General features: G+C 35.7%; 1 protein-coding gene across 1 annotated transcript; it reads right to left on the reverse strand.

The window, feature by feature from the left end:
* Nucleotides 1-356: 356 nt before the first annotated feature.
* On the reverse strand, nucleotides 357-20125 carry LOC128019771 (ly6/PLAUR domain-containing protein 6-like). The gene is made up of 5 exons (XM_052605975.1): nucleotides 19975-20125; nucleotides 7306-7462; nucleotides 4058-4156; nucleotides 3215-3345; nucleotides 357-1036 (listed from the first exon to the last, which is right to left on the reverse strand). The coding sequence occupies exons 2-5, from the start codon at nucleotides 7412-7414 to the stop codon at nucleotides 863-865; spliced, it is 513 nt and encodes a 170-aa protein (XP_052461935.1). The 5' UTR covers nucleotides 7415-7462; nucleotides 19975-20125; the 3' UTR covers nucleotides 357-862.
* Between the last annotated feature and the right edge of the window lie 134 nt (nucleotides 20126-20259).

The following is a 20259-nucleotide window of genomic DNA, read 5'->3' on the forward strand; positions in this document are numbered from 1 at the left end:
AGTGTACAAAATTATTTCAGTGAATGTTACAATACTTTTCATAACTCAACAAAAGATGGAGAAGAAACAGGAAATAACTTCATTTACAGCCGGGCAGATCCCCTAAACCAATCATAACGCCTGAAAAATATAACACTGTTACCGCAGACCCAACACATTTTGCCGACTGCAAAGTCAGCCAGGAATCATGATTATGAAATATTACAGTACACAACAACAGACTGACAAATGTATAGGAATGTATATATTTATAGCCCTTCACTCTAGGCTATATGGACGTTTAACATGATAATCTGTACACAAGCGCTTTAGGAATACATGTTGCATTATTATGACACAAATACACAGTGCAAAACTAGAAGATAATTTTCTTTTTATAGGAGTGAGGAATGCTGGATGACACACTGAACTTGGTTCTAAAGGTGGCAAACCCTTTTCAATGACAAAAATACTCTAACAGTGGTGAGAGGGGTGGGTGGAAAAATTCAAGTTAGGTTCATACCTACAGCCAACAACATAGTTCATCTTCCTACAAAAATGAATGATAAAAAAATAAATATATCTATAGAAATGTATAAAACACAACTAACATTAATACAATTAAAAAATAAAATAAAATAAAAAAGTGCAGTTTTGTTTCAGTTTTGCCATAAATATCCACGTCCCAAGTCCACTCAGCTTCAGGGAAACCAACCAATATTTTTTTTTTCATATCATACATTAGTATATGATACATAAAAATGTATTCAGAGAAAATAAAAACACTTCATTTTGAGGAAAGTAAAGCCCACAGCTGACGGGCACAAGTCAACAGTTTCCTAAATAACTGCCATGAAGGTTTCTTCCACTCCGGGCCATTCTCTCAGTTAATACTGTGGAGCATCAGGATGATGATACAGACAGAAAGCATCAGCGTGGGACTCTGTGCTGGCTGAACGCTCTCATTAATGGGAGATGAGGTGGCAAAGATGGCGTCAGTTTCGTTTCGCGGGAGGGGCATGTTACAGATGTTCCCCTCACAACAGGATATACAAACCTGGATGGAAAAAAAGCAGACAATAAACACGAGAATCAGCACTATAGCGAACAGTAAAATACACAGAATGCAAGGTTCTCAAGAATAGTGAAAAATAGTCGAAAGATAACGTGGCCACAAATTAAGAATTTGTTCCGTCAGCTTATTAATTAATTTACGGTATTGCCCCAATTGAACAAAATTAAAACAAGGGGACAAATGATTACAATTTGGCCACGATTTAAATTAGGGAACAATGTAAACCACAAATTAATACACTTTTGGAACAAATTAATTTGTGGCCACAATATAATTTGGCCACAATTTCTTCCACATCGTAAAACACATTGAAAGCATTTCCTCTGAAGTTTGTGTGTCAACAAATGACCCTGTCCCTGGCTTCTTCTGATTGGTTGACAAACTGTTTCAAAAATCGCTTTAACTTAACTAACAAAAAATGTGCCCCTCATGTGCAAGACACTGAAATAGCAGCAAGACACAGTAACAGACACCTAAAAGAAGTGGCATTTACATTGAGCCATTTAGCAGACACTTTTATCCAAACCAACTTACAAAGGAGGACAATAGAAGCAATCAAAGAAAGAATGGGCAGTGCTAGTATTAGAGTGCCAGATTTCGTTTAAATAATTCAAAAGAAAACAAGCAGATAGAGTAGAAATTAAATAGAGAGTGCTGGTGTTGATATGTCTTTAACTGTTTCTTGAAGATGGACTCAGCTGCTAAATATAAATTTAGTTTAAAGCTGCAGTAGGGAACTTTTGACGCTCTAGCGGTTAATAAACAGAACTGCTTGCGTCTTGCGGAAGAACATCGTAGCCGGAGCTACTTCTCTCTGTTTATGTCTATGAAGAATCACAAAGGTACTGGGTTACTCCGCCGCGGTACCCCGAAGCAATCTAAAATAGTCCGAATATAAACACTTATTATAGGTGCACCCTAGTGATTCAGGACAAGCTAAAAACAGGGTTTGGAAATTGGATTCATGGTGTACTCGCTTATTATATACATTTTTCTATATTTTGAACACAAACAAAGTTACCAACCGCAGCTCTGATTGGTTGTTTTTTACCGGGAGCGATGGAGTTTCTGCAAATGACAATAGGATCACTGGGAGGAGCCAGAGGAGCTTGATTTTTTTCACAGATTATCTGTCTCATATTCTGCTGTCAGGACATAATGACAGGTTTAACAAATATGTAAAAAATATTTTTTTACAAAAGTTCCCTACAGCACCTTTAATGCTGCTCAGAGGTGGCAGAAAATACGTCTGTATACTGTAAAACTAGGGGCAGAGGTGGGACAGATCAGGAAAATTTGAGTTTAGTTTTTATACAGCATTACATCCTCACACAGAGTTTTGCGCAGGAACAGAGCCTTAACTCAGCTGTGCAAAGAGGCCTTCGGAGAAAGAACAAATTAGAATCTAAACATTTCTAAAAGTTTACAAAAATTGACACCATACCCCAGGATGAGATTTTCTACAAAACAAAGCTAGTGTTAAGTGTTTTGAGTTAAATGGGTTGCTGAAGTTTAATACCGCAGTACAGTGCTGCACTGTAATAAAAGCCTCTGCTTCACCTCTCTGAACATGAAAAGTAAACAGTCATTACTTAAAGTCTTCCTAAAGAGAAAAAAAATCACTTCAGACAAACACAAATAAATTAAACCCTTTTTTAACCCAAGGATGAACCTTCAGCTTCTAAATTTACCCTTTTAGTATAGCTGTGGCATCTTTACGCTGCATTTATCTCTCAATCTGGCCTCCTCACATCTGCCCCCTGCCCTCTGCATAACTCCTGTCCTGTGCTAGAGGTAAAAGGTAAGCCACAAAGAGTTCAGGGAGTGACCGGGCGCACCTTTCAGCAAGGATTACTCAAAGAAGGATTACTGAGAGAGACGGCAGCATAACTCACACCTTTATCTCATCTGCAGCGAAATCACTCGAGAGGATAAATGGATTAACTAAAGAGCGCAGTTTAGTGTTGCTGACTGAGCCGGATCCTACAGGCAGCAGAGCCGATCAGAAATGTGTTTATCAACCACTCGACATGCTTTCTTTAAGATCACTTCAAGTGGACTGTGTAAAGTGAGATGAGAAGATGAACGAGGATGGATTTCAGACTGGGCACATTTGGTCTGAAACGTAAGTGACTTGGTATAATGTGAGTTGTATCTCACCTTGTTTCCTTCATGATCCACCTCAGAGCACCCAGTTACAAGACAGTCTTCCAGCGCCACACAACGCTTCGTCACCGACACTGTGTTTCCATCCCAGCTCATCTTATGTTGTGTGTAGCAATATCTGCTCTCTAAAAGTTACAAAGAAGCTTCACTTAGTTTTATCAACGACATACTGTATATATCACAAAAGACAGCTTTAAATCCAGTCTGATAAAGGAGTCAGATTTCAGAGGAAAAGCAACATCCTTCCAGGGATTTAAAAAAAAAAAATTGGATCGGATATTGCAGAACTCGCTCTCAGCCGCTTTAAATTTCATGTGTCGTTGAAATGTGAGTCTTACAATAACACAATATTGCACAATATTTATGAACTCTGTAGAAACACTGATCACTGAAAATTGCATTCCTGTAAATTTCTACATTGACCTGCAAATGTGCAGGTGATATGCAGCAGCATGTGCTTTACTGAAGGAATGAGTGTCTGTAACGGGTTATACAGCTCCTGAACCATTAACACAGTGCTGTAAATCAGACACAACGCAGCACAGGACTCCTTATGTCCATGGCAAAAACATGTACTGAATACATACATGGAGCAACTCAAAGGCAAAGCAGGACCTGAAACATACTGACCCAGCATCTTATTCACTAAATGCACTTCAATAGCAATACACCTAGACTATTTAAATGCCCTGTAACTGTTTTAATATTTTATAACACAATCCAGGGATTAAAAAAAAAATACTGTACTTTTGTTTCAAGAAACATACTGCAAGACAAAGAGATATGATGAATTCTGACTTGTCTGTAATAAGAGAGAGGTAATGGAGATGTTGGTACCTCGTGGACAGTAGAGATCTGGAGCCCAGCGGTTGCATTCATAGTTGTCAGGTGCATTTTCACATGTAAAACATTTAAATCCTCCTGGATATGGAGTTGCTGGGAAAACAGATGCAGCAGAATAATTATCAACGTAAACAGAAATGTTTTGGTAATAGCAAAACTGCTGGTGAAATCGATTAACATACATAATTATTGTGTGGAACAAAATACATTTTTGTTTGTTTGTTTTTTTGGAAGTTTCTTCTGCTCACCAAGGCTGCACTTATAAATTGTTTTTTATTCTATTAATTTTATCAAATAATTGTAAAAATTGTAATCAGTATTACCATGAAAAAATACCACAATGTTTAAAAACATTGTGTGTTTTCCTATTGTCAAACATTATCATCTGACATTATAATTTACACACTGTGTTTGCATTAGACGAAATGCCACTTATAGCACTTTTAAATAATTAAATCACACTCATAATTTTTTTTCTGTGCCTGTCTCCGTTTCCTAATCATCAGGAACACCTGCCACACTGACTGAGACACTATCTAATCAAGGGCACTTCCTCCAGCTTTTGCATCTTTGGAACACAGTGTGTTTCTCTTCTGGAGCTCCTCAATCAGATTACACAGCTCACATGAAACAGAAACATCTCTCTTTTTTCTTCTTTTTTTTTTTTGAGTTTTAAAAAGAAAACCCTCTTGTTGACCTCACCCAGCAAAAAAAAAAAAAAAAAAAAGTAAGATTCTGATTTAAACAAGCCATTGATTCATCCAGACAGCCCTGATGTGTTATTACCTCTGAGGTCTCTAAATAGCTCTGTATATACAAACAGAGCTCAGTAGCTCATTTTGACCTACAGTTTAACCGTTATGTCCCCCAAATTCTTGTGACTCTAATGAAAGTGGTCATTAAATAATTAAATCAATGATACAACTGACTGTATCCCCTCTTAGAGACTTAACGAGGTGAGAGAAACACTGTAGTTAAAACAACAGCAAAACATGAACAATCCAACATTTGTATGACCGTCGGATGTCGATGTCATTATAACATTATACAATTTCTTCCTTTCCTCCAGCTAATTCAATAAGCATGTCTGTTTAATTTTTGGTGTCAAAAAAACAAAACAAGAAAAACAATTTGTAACACAATAAGCATGGTTGCATTGTTAAGAAGCGCTAACTAGGCTAAGTAGCTGGAGTGTGTTTTGTTTTCTGAATGATCTCATGTGGATGTAAATCCACACTTGCCATCTGGATTCATGAAATATAATGAACTCCAAGATCATCATAAATCCTCTACATCAATATACAACAGCTGGATATCAGCAGGTCACAAAATCAGTGCTGGTGCAAAGACTATTTTGGGAACTCATAAGAACTGATTTGTTTTAACCTCTCTCTCACACACACACACACACTCAATCCCCGCTGGGCCATTGAGCAGATACGGATATCTCCAGCTGCTCACCGGAGAGCCGGCATACAGCTTAAAGGATTTTGGGAGGTCCTGCTCACTGTGATGAAAGAGTTTGGGATTTCACAGATTAATTCTCTCAACAGAATTGAAACCAACCTCTACTCTCTTTCATTATGGCAAAATTGTACTTGAACAATCCACATGTATCCAACAGATTCTGAGATATTAAAATTATGTATTGGTAACAGATTATTGTAACTTTTATTATAAGTCAATGACTAAAATGTAATGCATAGACCATCAGTACATTCAAATAATCTGGTGAGATTGTCAAGAGTACCTAGTGTATAGACGGTTTCATCGGGCGCATGTGCCTGGTCCTAAGTTAACTTCTGGTCTGTGTTTGTTATTACTCTGGCTATGGCGCCGTCTACAAATGCAGTTAAAGTTAAGGTGATTAGCAGACTGAAGTTGGACTCAGGTGGTTATGCTGTGGGATGCATTTCACATACATTTATTCATTTGTGGCACTCGCAATATCATAACTGACCCATTTTCCAAAAGGCTTCGTTGAATAAAGATGAGCATGCACTGCACGTTTAAAACAAGGTACAGTTGTTTTTATATCACTGTATTTCTGAAGGAAGACTTTAATTAGTCTATTAGTCTAGATCTTTAATTAGTCTATACAATTTTCTATGTCACTTTTAAAGTAGCATTTGTGAGCTCAGCGCTGCTTCGTGTACAGCGGTTACTGGGGAAACCTCTGTTTCTCCTGGTTTAAATCACCATTTGCATTTTCAGTAAATCTGATTTACGCAGCAAACGTATTTTGCTTGTTATCAAAAATAATCTACTCTAGAGGGACTACTTAGCTGTTGTTATTGATGTTATTGATATTTGGAAGTCTACTGGAAGTTAAGTTAGGGCCACAAAAGCGCGCCCGTAACGTTTGTTTATGTTGCTTTAAGCAAAAGTTGTTTTTTGATTTAGTTAAGAAGTTAGTTAGAAGTTAACTGATAAATATATTTTTTTTTACATTAGTTTTGATAGTATCCTCACATTACAGCATTTTTACACAAGTGCCTAAAACTTTTCACAGTACTGTAGCTTTGCAGGTAGGTTTCTTCAAGTATCTTGGAGAGGTTGCCACAGTCATCCCAGACTGACTGCATGATGGCATTTCTCGAATGCATCGTAAGCCTAAGTAGATCTTAGACCCTTTGCCACTCTATGATGGTCTCTGCAATCAACGTAGCTTACGATGAGAAATGTGTGAAGCACCAGCTGTTGTCACACTCCATGTGCTGGAAAAAATCTCACTGGATTATTACAATTAATGACAAAAGCAATGTTGGAAATGTAAACTGATATTTCCTACTGGCAAACTACAGCAAAATACAGAAATAACTGGGTTTGCTGTTGACTATGATCTGATTAATGTTGTAAGAAAATGTTACCCATATATTTGATGGCATAACATTTCCCCATGAAGGAACAGCTACACTGCCATTGTGGCCATTGGCACATGCTTTGAACAATTGATTTAGAATCAGCAGGCATGGAAGGCAATGAGTTTCAGGGTGGGGGATCTTAACACAGCTGCTATGTCAGCTGAGATGCTGAGTTTAGCTACAGATCACTGGCCTGGAAGGCCTGGCCAATTATTAGGACACAATAGAAAATCAAGAACACCGCATTTGGAATAAATCTGCCTGCATTCAGAGCCTAAAGCCCAACCAGTCTTTACAGAAGTCATGACTGACAAATTATTACTGACACTGGTGTCATTTTCAAGGCTTTGGCAGAATCTAAGAAAAAAAAATACTTACTTGAGGGATGGAGAAAAACAATGTCTTTTTCTGTGAAGTCCCTCGATTGAACCGCTCTGATGATGGCGGTCAGCATCAGGCCCCAGGCCATGAGAGGCCAGGGTTCCATAGCTGGAGAACAACTCACATGAGCAGGTACCCAGATCCAACACGGCACCTGTTAAACAAAACAACCATTTATTAAAAAAACACCAAACCAGAGTCATACAAAACAACTCAACTATAGGCACCAAATAAATGACGTTTTAACGAGGGATTAAAGAAACATCTTCTGAAGATAGAAAGAACACGCTACAGGATTAAAGCTGCTCAAAAGCGGTGTTAACTCCAAAACACTGGACACACAGAGACATGCTTGTTATTCCTGCAAGTGCTTCATTATATCAATGACAATGTCAGCAGTCTGCCAATGTCCTGCCCCTCAGCAACAGTGACCCTCTTAGCCGTTTGCTTTGTTAGTTGGCAGCAGAACAAACACCCATCTATTGTTCTCAATTACTGAAGCCCATGTTTACCATGAAACATCTTTGATCAACACCACAAAATGAATAGCCACATATTTACAATCTATTAAACAGAATCAAATTTAATGGAACAGAACATTCATGTGGCATATTTTTGATAGATTTATATTTATATATTGAAATTACATTTCACCATTTACAATTACTTTAAATAGAATTAAATGAAAAAGGATCATACTGGTCTTTGGTGAGATAGAAAAAATCCCTCTTAAACTAAATAAAGCCTGGAGAAAAGCACATGGCCTAAACATGGAGCTCTGCGGTTTACATTACTGAAACTAAAGCTGGGGCAGGATACACTTTTCAGAAATGCTCGACTAAACTGCTTTGTGTGCTTTCTTCAGCGAGTCAGATGGCAATTTAGCCAAAAATCATCCCATTCATTTTGGTGAATCAATTTCTCTAATTTTGTATACAACTCACACATTTAATGCCCTATGGAAAAAGCTGACTCATAAAACCTAGCATAAGAAAGCCATGCAGTTTAACAGAATAACAATAATAATACATTTCTAATTTTTCTTCATCAATTCAAAGGGAAAACAAATTTCCTCCTTTTTATTTTATTGTTTATTGTTAGATCATGCTGATCTCAGAAAAATGATTAAACAGGCCGACACTGGGCAGCCTTGAGCTTCTGTAGCTGCGTAGCTCCTGACCTCTCAGACAATGCAGAGTGGCACAGCACAGCCATGTTAGATCGCATCAGGTTTCCTCAAAGTGATCCTTTTCACCACTGAAGGTCTAAGGCCGTATTGAAAAGGAGCACACAAGTACATATCGGTTTTCGTTTTCAGCTGCAGATTTGTCCCACAAGCTGTTCGTCGACTGGAAATGTCAACAAACAATTTAAGTATGTTTTGACACAGCTTTGATAAATGTGGTGACCTCTATAATAAGTTAAGTCTGAATGTAATGAATTGGATTTTCCCCTGAGCTGTCAGTATTATATTAGTAAGAACTTAACACATGAAAATATGTTTCATGTGGATACTGCTAAACAGAGATAACGTGGCATATGATAAATCTTTAAATGAAACATCCAGGTGTTACGATGAACTAAAAGTAATTCGGTTAATGACACATTTGTGCAATCATAGTTTCTACAAGAGAAAAGATTAAAGGGATAAAATTGAAGTTCTGTCATCATGCTGTTCCAAACCTGTATGTTTTTTTTTTCTTTTCTTCAGGAGAACACAAAAGGAGATTTTTAGAAAAGTGCTCATGCTTTTTCATGTTCATATCTTTTTTTGTTTTCCTCGGAAAAAAAGCCTTAAGTAAACTACAACAATTTGTATTTTTGGTGAACTGTAACTTTAAAAACATAAGACATATACTTGATACATTATCTGGCCAACTAAAAAAATCTCACAATTAAATATTCAATGCAAAGCTGATTATAGTATAAAAAACTTGCTGATTATCTTTATTCTTAATCTAGATAGAGAATGCCTGCAGCTGAAATAATCTGAAGCTCTGATCAAATCAAGCCCAGCATGACATGAAGAGAGAATGAGTTAAGTAAGGTAAGCCCAGAGTAAAAAAAAGACATTGACAACCTACTGATAAGAAAACATGGATTTAGTTTCCACACACAGGTGTCCTCAGACCAGAGGCATCTTATTCAGCTTTATCTGTTATTGAGGTGTCTAATGTCCAAGACTATCAAGCACCAGCTGTCCAGACCTCAACTCTGAGAACATGGCTGATAAAAGATCACCAACAATAGTGAAGGACAGAGACATAACTCTATTCTTGCATACCTTGCATCAATAAGACTCCAAACTTCAAACGTTTCAAGTATATTACATCTTATATTCACAAAGGATACATTAAATTGATCAAAGGGGATGGCAAATACATTTACAATGTTTCTATTTAAAAATAAATGCTGTTTTTTTTACCTTTATTAATCAAAATTATAAAAAATTATAAAAACAAAATAAAGATAAGCAGAACAACTGCTTTCAACATTGATAATAATAAGAAATGTTTTATGGTACCAAATCAACATATTACAATGATTTCTGAAGGATCTTGTGACTCTGAAAATTCAGTCTCACTTTCACAGGAATAAATTACATTTTAAAATACATTAATGTTCATTTGTGTGGCACCTGAAGTCCAGCAGACTTTTTCTTCATAATTATTTGAATAATTTAATTTTAAGTGTTGACATTCTAATCACAATAATGACGACTGCAACAAACAAGTGAAATATTATATTTAAATACTCCAGTTTCTAAACAAGGCACATAATAACTACTCTGACATTCAAAGGCAACCTTCCAGACCAATCAGGAAGTGCTTCAGGTTGAACTTCAGTGCCCCATCTCCTCTAAAGCTTTGCCAGGTGCCTGCCATGAGCGATACCTGTCATCAGAGCTCACACACCTTCGAGCTGCTCTGCAAAATGAAAAATGTGGTTGTCTGTTTGTTTAAGCAGATATTCTGTATAGTTTTGGAGAGTGCTGAAGAGAATCATGCTGTATTAAAGCATAACAGGAGAGCAAACAATTTAACACAGCATGCACTTGATTGATTTTGTCTGTACTGCTTCCATGGCATCTCTGGTCTTTTTAATGCAAAAAAATTACTAAGGAAGTATAAATATGTGTCCATATACCACTGGTACATTTAATCATATTTTATGCTCTTTCAGTGAGATTAAATATAAAATTACACATATTCTCTACAAAATTCATGTGCATTATGAATGACATTAACACATCATATCTGTACACTGTACTACATTAATTTACAACTACTCTTTGCTGTTTAAAAGTTTGGGGTGAGGAAGATTTTTTTTATGCTCACAAAGACTGAATTGATTTAAATAAAAATACAGTAAAAACAGTAATATTGTGAAATATTACTAAAAATCAAAACATCTATTTTCTACTTGAAAATCTTAATGTAATTTATTCCTGTGATAACAAAGCTGAATTTTCAGCAGCATTACAATCTTCCGTGTCACATGATCCTTCCGAAATCATGCCAGTATGCTCATTTGCTGCTCAAGAAATAATTCTTATTATCAATGTTGAAAACAGCTGTGCGGCCTAATATTTTCAGAAGTTTTATTTCAAATGGAAAGCTTTGGTTGCATTATAAATGTCTTTACTACCATTTTTAATCACATTTTTTTGCATAGAGCTGTAAAAAATAATGCTGATAAAGTTTATTAATTATTTTATATATGTTTATAAAGATCATTTGGTCTATTTTATAAGAATTGTTTGAATTTATATAGCAATTTCAGATTTTTTGACTGAGCCATCGTTGAAAAAAAGAACAATTCACTCCAAAACAAGCAGCATTAGTCATTTCACCGCGTCTATTATAAAGTGCTGATTTGAATGTTTAGCACCTGTGATACACCATGTAAGAATGACCTTCTGAAAGCCTGACTTCCTCTCTGTACAGCATGATACATCCAGTCACACTCATTTCATCTCATTACTGAGGTCACTGGCTGACTCAGACCCAGCAGGGTGGAGGAAAGACTCCCAGCAGGTCAAGGGCCCTGGAGTTCCTGCCTGAGCCACTGCCAGGTGAGCAAGACTAACTCAGGTCAGAAACACAATCCTCTTGGGTTGTGAATTGGCCTGTGAATGGCAGTCGCTCCCATGAATGGAGGGAAAGAAATGCGAATCCTCTCTTGTGACTTCCACAACTTGTTCAACCAGATTTCGCACAGGTTTGAGAAGTGAAAGGGGACGAGTGGCGAAGAAGCCACAGGCTGCACGTTGTGGCTCTTTTCCAGTCTGCCACAAAGTATTTCATCTAGAAGGTAAACATCATATTAGAAACCGCATAATACAAGAGGTTTATATTACTTAGGACAATAGCACAACTGTTATTTATGCCACAAATAGAAAATTAACAAATATGTTGCATAACATATTCAAAACATTTTGTTGCAAAGCTAAGTTCCTTGGAAAGCCACTATATAGAAAGAATGTACAATAACACAGATGAAGCTGCACATCTCCACTCATTTGAGAGAGCACAATGCAATCTCAACAGGACCCTGCTTTCACAGGACAAATGGCATTGAGTAATGCCTCCTATAGTGCACCCAGCCAAAACCAAAGGAGTCAAGTTGGATCAGAATCACACAGCAGCTAATTGAAATCCTGCATGCACACACACACACACACTCACTAATTGGGCACTATTCATTTGAAGTGGTCCAGTTCAGCTGTATAATTTTTAATCCCCTCTTCAGTCTCGACACATTCAAGGATGTTAGGAATCAGTCATGTAGCTCAGGATAACACAATGGAAAAACAGCTTCACAAAGCAGAAATGAGTCTGTTTAAAATGATCACTGTCGGAACAATATTAATATGACACAATGTGCCATATGCTACATACATATGTTTGGGAGGAAACCTGAATACACATCTTTTATGATTTTTTTTTTTTTTTGGTGGGCATGAGTCAAAATGTCAGGGTCATACAACTGTCCTGATCTAATAATCGAGAAACAAAGCCTTAATGAATGAGATTCTTAAACAAATAAAAAAACATATCGAGTAGTTTGACAATCTTTTATAATTATTTCTTTAGAAATATTTTAGTGTCTCACTGTTACTGCTTATTTATATGTAAAACATGTGTGTGTGTGTGCGTGTGTGTGTGTGTGTGTGTGTGTGTATATATATTAGCTTGTTAGTTTATTTATTAGTAACTTATTTTAGTATATAACGTATGTATAGTAAGTAGTAAATCAACTAGTTGAAATACTTTTTTCAAGTAATGAATTTTTTTATATATATATATATATATATATATATATATATATAGTTTTCATTATAGTTTTGGACTTACATTAAGTTATCTATAATAACCCTGGTGAGTAAATAACAGATTTTTTGAGGGGTGAACTATCCCTTTTATAATCTTCTTCCATTATGATATGTTTTCTCGACAACATATCCTTCTCGTTACAGTATTCATTCTGTTTTCCTCCTGTAGATTTAAATGTAACTCATTCGGCTAGATCAAAATGACCTCTGCAGTAGCATCTCTTCTCTTTGGGTTCGGTGACCCCGCTTTTTGAAACTAGGAAAAAGACTTGATCTCTTTGTAGGGTAGTGCAAATACAATAATGTCATGGTGTGTGTGTGTGTGTCGGTGTGTGTCTGTGTGTGGGGTGGGACTGAAGAAGGGATAAAATATCCTTGTGGCAGGTGTAGAAAACCAAGTGGATGGGGCAAGTTTGAATCCCTTGAACTTTGGGCCAGCAAAACTATAACTGGATTAGAGGGCAAACGGGGGCTAATTAAGAATGTTCATGAAAGGATTTGCTCTTCTTTTGTCTTTGGGGCTCAGATGACAAAGCCTCACATTCTCCCAAAAAGACTGTTACACTTCGTGCTCACGGACAGGCGTGACAGAGTTTAATCGGATGGAGGAAAGCATGCTCTGCTCTGAACTATGAGGCTTTTGTGCATGCTTACATGTAAACATCTACGGATCAGACAAGACTGGAATATTTGAAGATCACCTGACACTTGTGATTCGGTCAACATGCATGCCAAAGAAACATACATTTCATCATAAATTGCCCAAACATAGCACCACTATATCTGTTCAAGATCTAAATGATGGGGATAAGATGGCAGAAAGATGGCTGTGGTTGCATTAAAAAAAAGGTACTGTCATCTTTTCAATCAAAGGTATATGTCTATGTTTTTGCAAAAGAGCCAAACTTTGGAAAGCATCCAACCATGAAGAAAAAAACTTACCAACTTAATTTAATTGTGTAAACGTGAAAGGTTTAAGATGGCAATTAAAAACATGTCAGTGAAGTACCTCAATTAGGCACGGGGCAGTGAAGCTAAAGTCTGCAGTGAAAGTGGGATGGCAAAGACTGTATTTACATGGAGTGGCAATAAGGACATTTGCATCATTCTTAGTCTGAGATATATATATATATATCATATATATATATATATATATATATATATATATATATATATATATATATATATTCTTAAAACAGATTATAAAAACCAATCAATGTATACTGTTTTTATAATTATATATGTATATATATATATAATTATATATATTTTTTTTATTATTATTATTTTTTTTTTTTTTGCAGAAAATGTCCAAGTTATTAAGAATCAGGTTAAAAGCAGTGGATATGCCTGCAATGTGAATTATCCACAAGAATCCAGCCAAGCATTCTCATGGAGAAAAAAAAAAAACTTCAAAGGAAATGGAAAAGCTCTGGAAGCATGCTGAGATATCTGCTGCTGATGCTGAGGAGGGAGAAACATACTCTGAATGACAACATCAAGATTGACTGCCGACATATGGAGTTCAAAGTGAAACGGCAAAATAGCAGCCCAGGCACGTGGATGTTATGCCTTTTTGAACCACTATGCTATAACAAATAAGAGGGGAGACTCTACATTTCTTCCAATCACAAACAAGATTATGACACTCATTCAGAAATATACAGGACATACAGCTTCCCTGAGTTCACAGGAATGTAGGTTTCCCTGAGGAAAAGGACTGCAATCACTTTGTGAGGAAGCACAATAATTACCCTCTGCTGAATCCTTCTCAATATGTTTAATGCTTTTGTAAGTAAACGTAAATGTAGTTTATTTTTAGGTAGATGTTTGAAAGCGAACATTTACAGTAGTTGTATTAAATGCAATATCGTAATCAAGCTAAACAGAAAACCCTATAAAACCCAAAAATGAATGTTATAAATTGCACAATGATTCTACTTCTACTAATGATAATAATGTTTTAATAAGTTTTTTTTTTTAAAGGTTTGGGGTTGTAAGATTTTTTTTATGTTTTGACATTTCTTATAGCATTAAAATATACAGGCCTACTGTTCAGTGGTTTGGGGTTATTAAGATTTTGTTTTTTTTACAAGCCTCACCTAGACTGCATTTATTTGATTAAAAATCACAGTGAAATTTAAATTTTTTTTTTCTTTTTTTTTTCTATGTATTCCTGTGATTACAAAACTGAATTTCCAGCCTCATAACTCCAGTCTTCCTAATGTGTTGATTTAGAGCTCAAGAAATTAGTAATACAAATAAATATAGAGAGTTCAAAAGAACAGCATTTATTTAAAACAAATACATTTTATAATAATGTAAAAGTTTTTACTATCACTTTTGATAAAGTTTAATGGGTCCACGCTGAATTATAAATGAATGTATATAATGCTGAATAAAATACTTTTTTTAATATATATAAATATATATTTTATATACATTTCAAAATATATCTGATTACACTGATATTGAACTATATACTAACTGGGGTGAATAAACTTTATTGTTCAGATCCTGGTACAAAGTGTATTATTAACAGACTACATATCAATCTTCATACACAGACAAAAGATGGCAGCAGCTTCAATACAGGGTGCAAAAGGCCTCCGTAAGACAAATTGGATACATCTGTTCAGTAAACCATTCAAATGAGGTTCAAGAGCAGCTAATTAGCATCAGAATCTGCCAAAAGCTACTTAACACCACACAGTTTTACACAGGCCACTCTGACCAAATTATTCTCCATAGTGACTAACCTAAAGAAATACATATATCATGCTGTTTAGCTAAAAAGACTTGAAAATGAATATAATGGAATAATGGGGTATAACAATAACAGACGCATTAAGAGCACTGGGCGCCTCAGGCAGACGAGCACTGACTCAGTGATAGTGATCTTTGCCTGGTCACTCATGCAGTTAATGCTAAACAAACTTTGCTAAATAATTCAAAAAGAGCATAAGTAATGCACAGCGTTGAGGGATTCTCATATACGCCCCAATGCACAGCGTTTGTTAGGTACTCAGCCCAGAGAGAAGTGTCATTAACCAAAGCCCATCAGCCTTTGTCAAGTTCCTCGATACGGTGAGGGAAAACAAAGGAGTCAGATGAAGCCATCGTCTTCTGCCTCACTGTCCCCTTTGAGATGGCACTCTGGGTCATGGTGAGTCTGATCAGCTCACGGAGCACTGAACCCCCTCCCCCACTCTGCCATGGGATGATTTATAAGACCTCTGATGGTCACGCAATGGTAAAACGGTAATATTGTGGGTATTCTAAGAAAATGTAAAGGGAAAAAGATGCTTCTGACATGCAAAGAGACTGCAAGCAAAGGTTCGCTAAATGTTAACGGAGCATTTTAACTATTAAAAAAGAACCACAGAGTAAATGAAAAGATAAATCCAGACACAACACATTGCAACATCATTGCATGTAGTGATGCAATCCATTAACACGTTTCAAGAGATTCAAAACACACCAGAACGGCCACATCTAGCATTCCTTGTGACCTTCCTGCATCATACCATCAGAAAATCACCCTCATGCATCAGTAATAAAGTCCCATATAACTCTAAATGCTGCAATACCCTACTCATTAGAAGGTCTCAAATAACACCTTTCAGTTTCTCAGCTGGCCCATCTGGAGAAACACCTGCCCCGGCTCTAACATGTTATCAGGTGTTTAACTATTTCTTGGAGTTAGAGGACATGTAAATATGTGTAACAAATTTCTATGAGGGAAAGTATCCCCTCAAACAAGAGTGGAATCCACAATCAGTAGTCAGGTGAAGCTAATCTATCAAGTGCTAACGGGATATCAGATTCCTCCATCTGTCTACAAAGCAGAGGTATTAGCAGTGCTCAATTATAAGGATGGCCGCATATGATACATGAAGCATGAATCAGTTTAATTCAAACATAAATGATACATTGGTGATATATATATATATATATATATATATATATATATATATATATATATATACTGTATACATAATTTAGATATATTTTTTTATTATGAAATACAAATATAAATTATATAATTAATAATAATATTCATATTAATAATAATTTATTTTGCACAACAGTTCTAAAATGACTATATAATCAGTCTTGTTTCTCTTTCTGGTTCAGTCACCATAGTGCTGTAAATGTTTCAGTAAAGTCTTGCACATAGAGTTTGCTAATTAGGCTGCACATTTAAGCAATCATAAGCAAATTCTGTCCCTTTTCTGAAAAAAAAAAAAAAAACATGTCTGAACATCTACAAACTACTACGGTCTGTATCTTATATTTACTAAGCTGTAATGCTTTGTATTATGCTAACATCTTATGATGCAAATTTCTTCATTTTATATTTACAGAAAATAGCATTTAAGCCTATGTGAGATAGTCGTGAGTTACACCACCCCCACCCAGATAAAGTGAACACGGCAGAACTAATGGACGATAAATCTTATTGCGTGGGCACTGGGTTTTAAAAAATGAAGACAAATGCATTTTTCATGCTGGTGAGGACCCTTTCATTTCTTAAAGATTTTCTTCTTGAATTCATTGTTCTGACCTCGTCCTTTCAACCAAGACTGCAGCCCCACCACAAAAATCAGACTGTCCACAGATGGGCTTTAGACACACATCACTCTATAATTCCATTCTTCCTATGCATGTTTGCAGGAGACAATGCATTTCCTTTGCCCCTGACTGGATGAGACGGTAGGCTTTATGGTATTCAACACTGAAAACTGCTTTACAGCAATGCACTATATTAATTTAAACCATTGTTCGTAACACTTTACAATAAGGCTGTATTATTTATTATGCAAAAGTTAACATGATGAAAAACACATTCAATTATAAATTAATCGGGGTTATTGTTATTATCTACATACAGTATATTATTAAATTATAAATGATAACATGATTTCAAGCATTATAATCTAACGTTAAGCATAAATGATCAAAAATAATGAATACAATTAAACATAAAACATGTATTATTAATAGTAGCAGTATGAAAACAAAATAATATTAATCTATATTTCAATTTACACCTATATAAATAAATGCTATATTAAAAAAAGATTGTTAATTTTTGTTAATTTACCTAACACATCAACTAATGTTAATATATTGAATAACACTGTATAGCATTCCCATGATATTCTTGAGTTTGAAGGTGACTGTACGAGTCAGTCTATGCTTTACTAAGGTACTTTTACTTTGAATTGTCTGAAATGGTCTCGGTCATTGTGGTTTCATCAGGGCTTTCCCAGAAAGAAAAAGGGCTTTCCACCTCAGTTTAAATGTTTTCTCCTGTCTGATATCAGAGGAAGTTTGGTTCGTAAATAACTTGATGGATTTCATCTCGCTGCCTGCTAGGTGAGAATATTTCGCAGTGTTCCTTCCCCTTGTGTCCTTGGCTGCCTGTGTTGAGTCTGTATTCACACACACCCTACACAGACTACAGATAAAATACACTTCAGTCTATCTTTTGCACTGAAAAAAAAAATCTCACTGTGGAAATGAGCATGGAGTTATTTATCTTCTCCACCACCACGCAGGAGCATTACCACTAAATGAGATTAAGCTTCGACACTAGAAAGAGAAATACAACAGTCAGGGCTACGACTGGCACTTTCATAAAAAGGTTATTGAAATGATAAGACGAGGTTCTTCTCATGGTTGGTCAGCATAAGGCATTGACTTTGAACCAAAAAAAACATACACATACTAAGCAGCCTGTGTATTATAGATTTTAATATAGAACTGTATTGAAAATGCAGATAACAAACAAAAAGCAGCAATGCATATGTCCAAAATTAATTAACCACTCCTTCGAGCAAAGCAAACACAAAGCAGCACAAAAAGATCCATCAAGGCAAGGAATTGACCCACCCATATCAAATAAAATCTGCCTCGTTCCAAAAAAACAACAACACTGCTGTATTCATGCACCTGCTGCATATTTTAATATTAAATATTATAGATCAATTTTTATGCATGTATTCACACCAGTGGAAGTAGGAGCACTTAATTGCTGAATAGTTCCATATAATACAGCACAAACGCATGACACTGAGGGCAGGAATGCAATGAATGAGGTCACCACTAGCTTTTGACAGAACATCAAAATACACATATTTAACGAGCGTGGAACATAACTCGCTAATTTGGCCAGCACTATGTACAGATTTAAGAATTAAATTTGGACCCCTTTGTAAGTTTAATTGAACTTAATTTAATTTTGTAAAATATCAGTGGTGTTTTTTTTATTTTTGACAGGATGACCAGTTTGATTTGACCTTTGAAAATGTCTTACTGTTGAACTTCTTACTAGTTTAGACTAAATTTAACCTCAAATATTGTTAATGATGCAACAAACTACACTGTAAATTTTTTTTTTTTGAAAATGTAACATTTTCAAATTTACATAAAAAAAAATCACAATTCCTAATTATACTATATGTCACTAAAATATATAATGTAAATATACAAATCAATTTGAATTATTTAAATCTGTTTATCACTGTAAATGTACTGAAATAAGACAAATGGACAATAAAAGGCCAGGCGATAATTTATAGTTCATCAAAATGCCTCTTCAGCAATAGTAGTCAATCATAATGTAAATACAGAGCACTCATACAAAGACAAGACACATCCCGCTAACACCAAAATATTGTAATAAACATAAACTAAACCTAAAAGGCAACATAAAACACTAATAGCAAAATGCCCCATTCCCCATAAATAAATTATTGGTGACATATAATTTTTACAAGTAGAATCTAAACATTAAATATCACAAAATTATTATTATTATTATTTTTACAGTAAAATCACATAGTAGGCCTACATATATATATATATATATATATATATATATATATATATATATATATATATATATATATATATTATCGTGCATTATATTATATAGTTACATGTTCTGTCATCTCAGTATGCGTTTCTATAGAATTTCTATATTCTTTTTGTTAAAATTCATACCCAACATTTTTAGAACGTAGCTCTTTAGCGCGAGCGTGCTCTTCAGTCTCACTGATTATAATGCAAGCGTGCTAATTTTGACGCAACGCTGTCAAACAAGCTGCCGTTGTTACTTACACGTTTAGGCTACTATCTTTCTGCTGTGGTTTGGATGCAGGGAGGTGCAGTAAATCAAAAGCATTTTACACCACCGAACCATCTAAAACGCAGTCTTCTAGAGCTGAAAACAGTAGGTACATTTGTTCAGATTTTAAAGGGTGTGCTCTGTCATGCATTAATCCAATCGCAGCAGGTTAAATAAAAAGGTTGCGGCCACTCACCGAGAATGATTTAAACGACTTAAGTCAAACTTTTTATCACGGCAGATTTATCCTTGATTTATTCTTGTGTGGCAATAACCGAAGAGAGACCTGTAGGGTGTATCAATAGTGTCCTTTCAGTTGTCTGTACTCATGACACGTCCAAACTGAGTCCCTGTAAACTCAAAGGTTCCTAAAAGGCGGATGAGACGCTCGGCTTCGCCTATCAGAGGTCGAGAGGAGGCGCGTCCCGATGGATCTACACACACACACACACACACACACATACACACACAGTCTGGTGCA

The sequence above is a fragment of the Carassius gibelio genome, chromosome A9 (genome assembly GCF_023724105.1).
Source record: "Carassius gibelio isolate Cgi1373 ecotype wild population from Czech Republic chromosome A9, carGib1.2-hapl.c, whole genome shotgun sequence".
Lineage (NCBI taxonomy): Eukaryota > Metazoa > Chordata > Actinopteri > Cypriniformes > Cyprinidae > Carassius > Carassius gibelio.

Excerpts from the sequence above, each read along its gene's own strand:
- LOC128019771 (XM_052605975.1), bottom strand. The coding sequence starts at position 7,414 with ATGGAACCCTGGCCTCTCATGGCCTGGGGCCTGATGCTGACCGCCATC. Across the intron at positions 4,157-7,305 it reads TGTTTTTCTCCATCCCTCAA|CAACTCCATATCCAGGAGGA; the intron begins GTAAGTATTTTT and ends CTGTTTTCCCAG. Across the intron at positions 3,346-4,057 it reads AGATCTCTACTGTCCACGAG|AGAGCAGATATTGCTACACA; the intron begins GTACCAACATCT and ends TGTAACTTTTAG.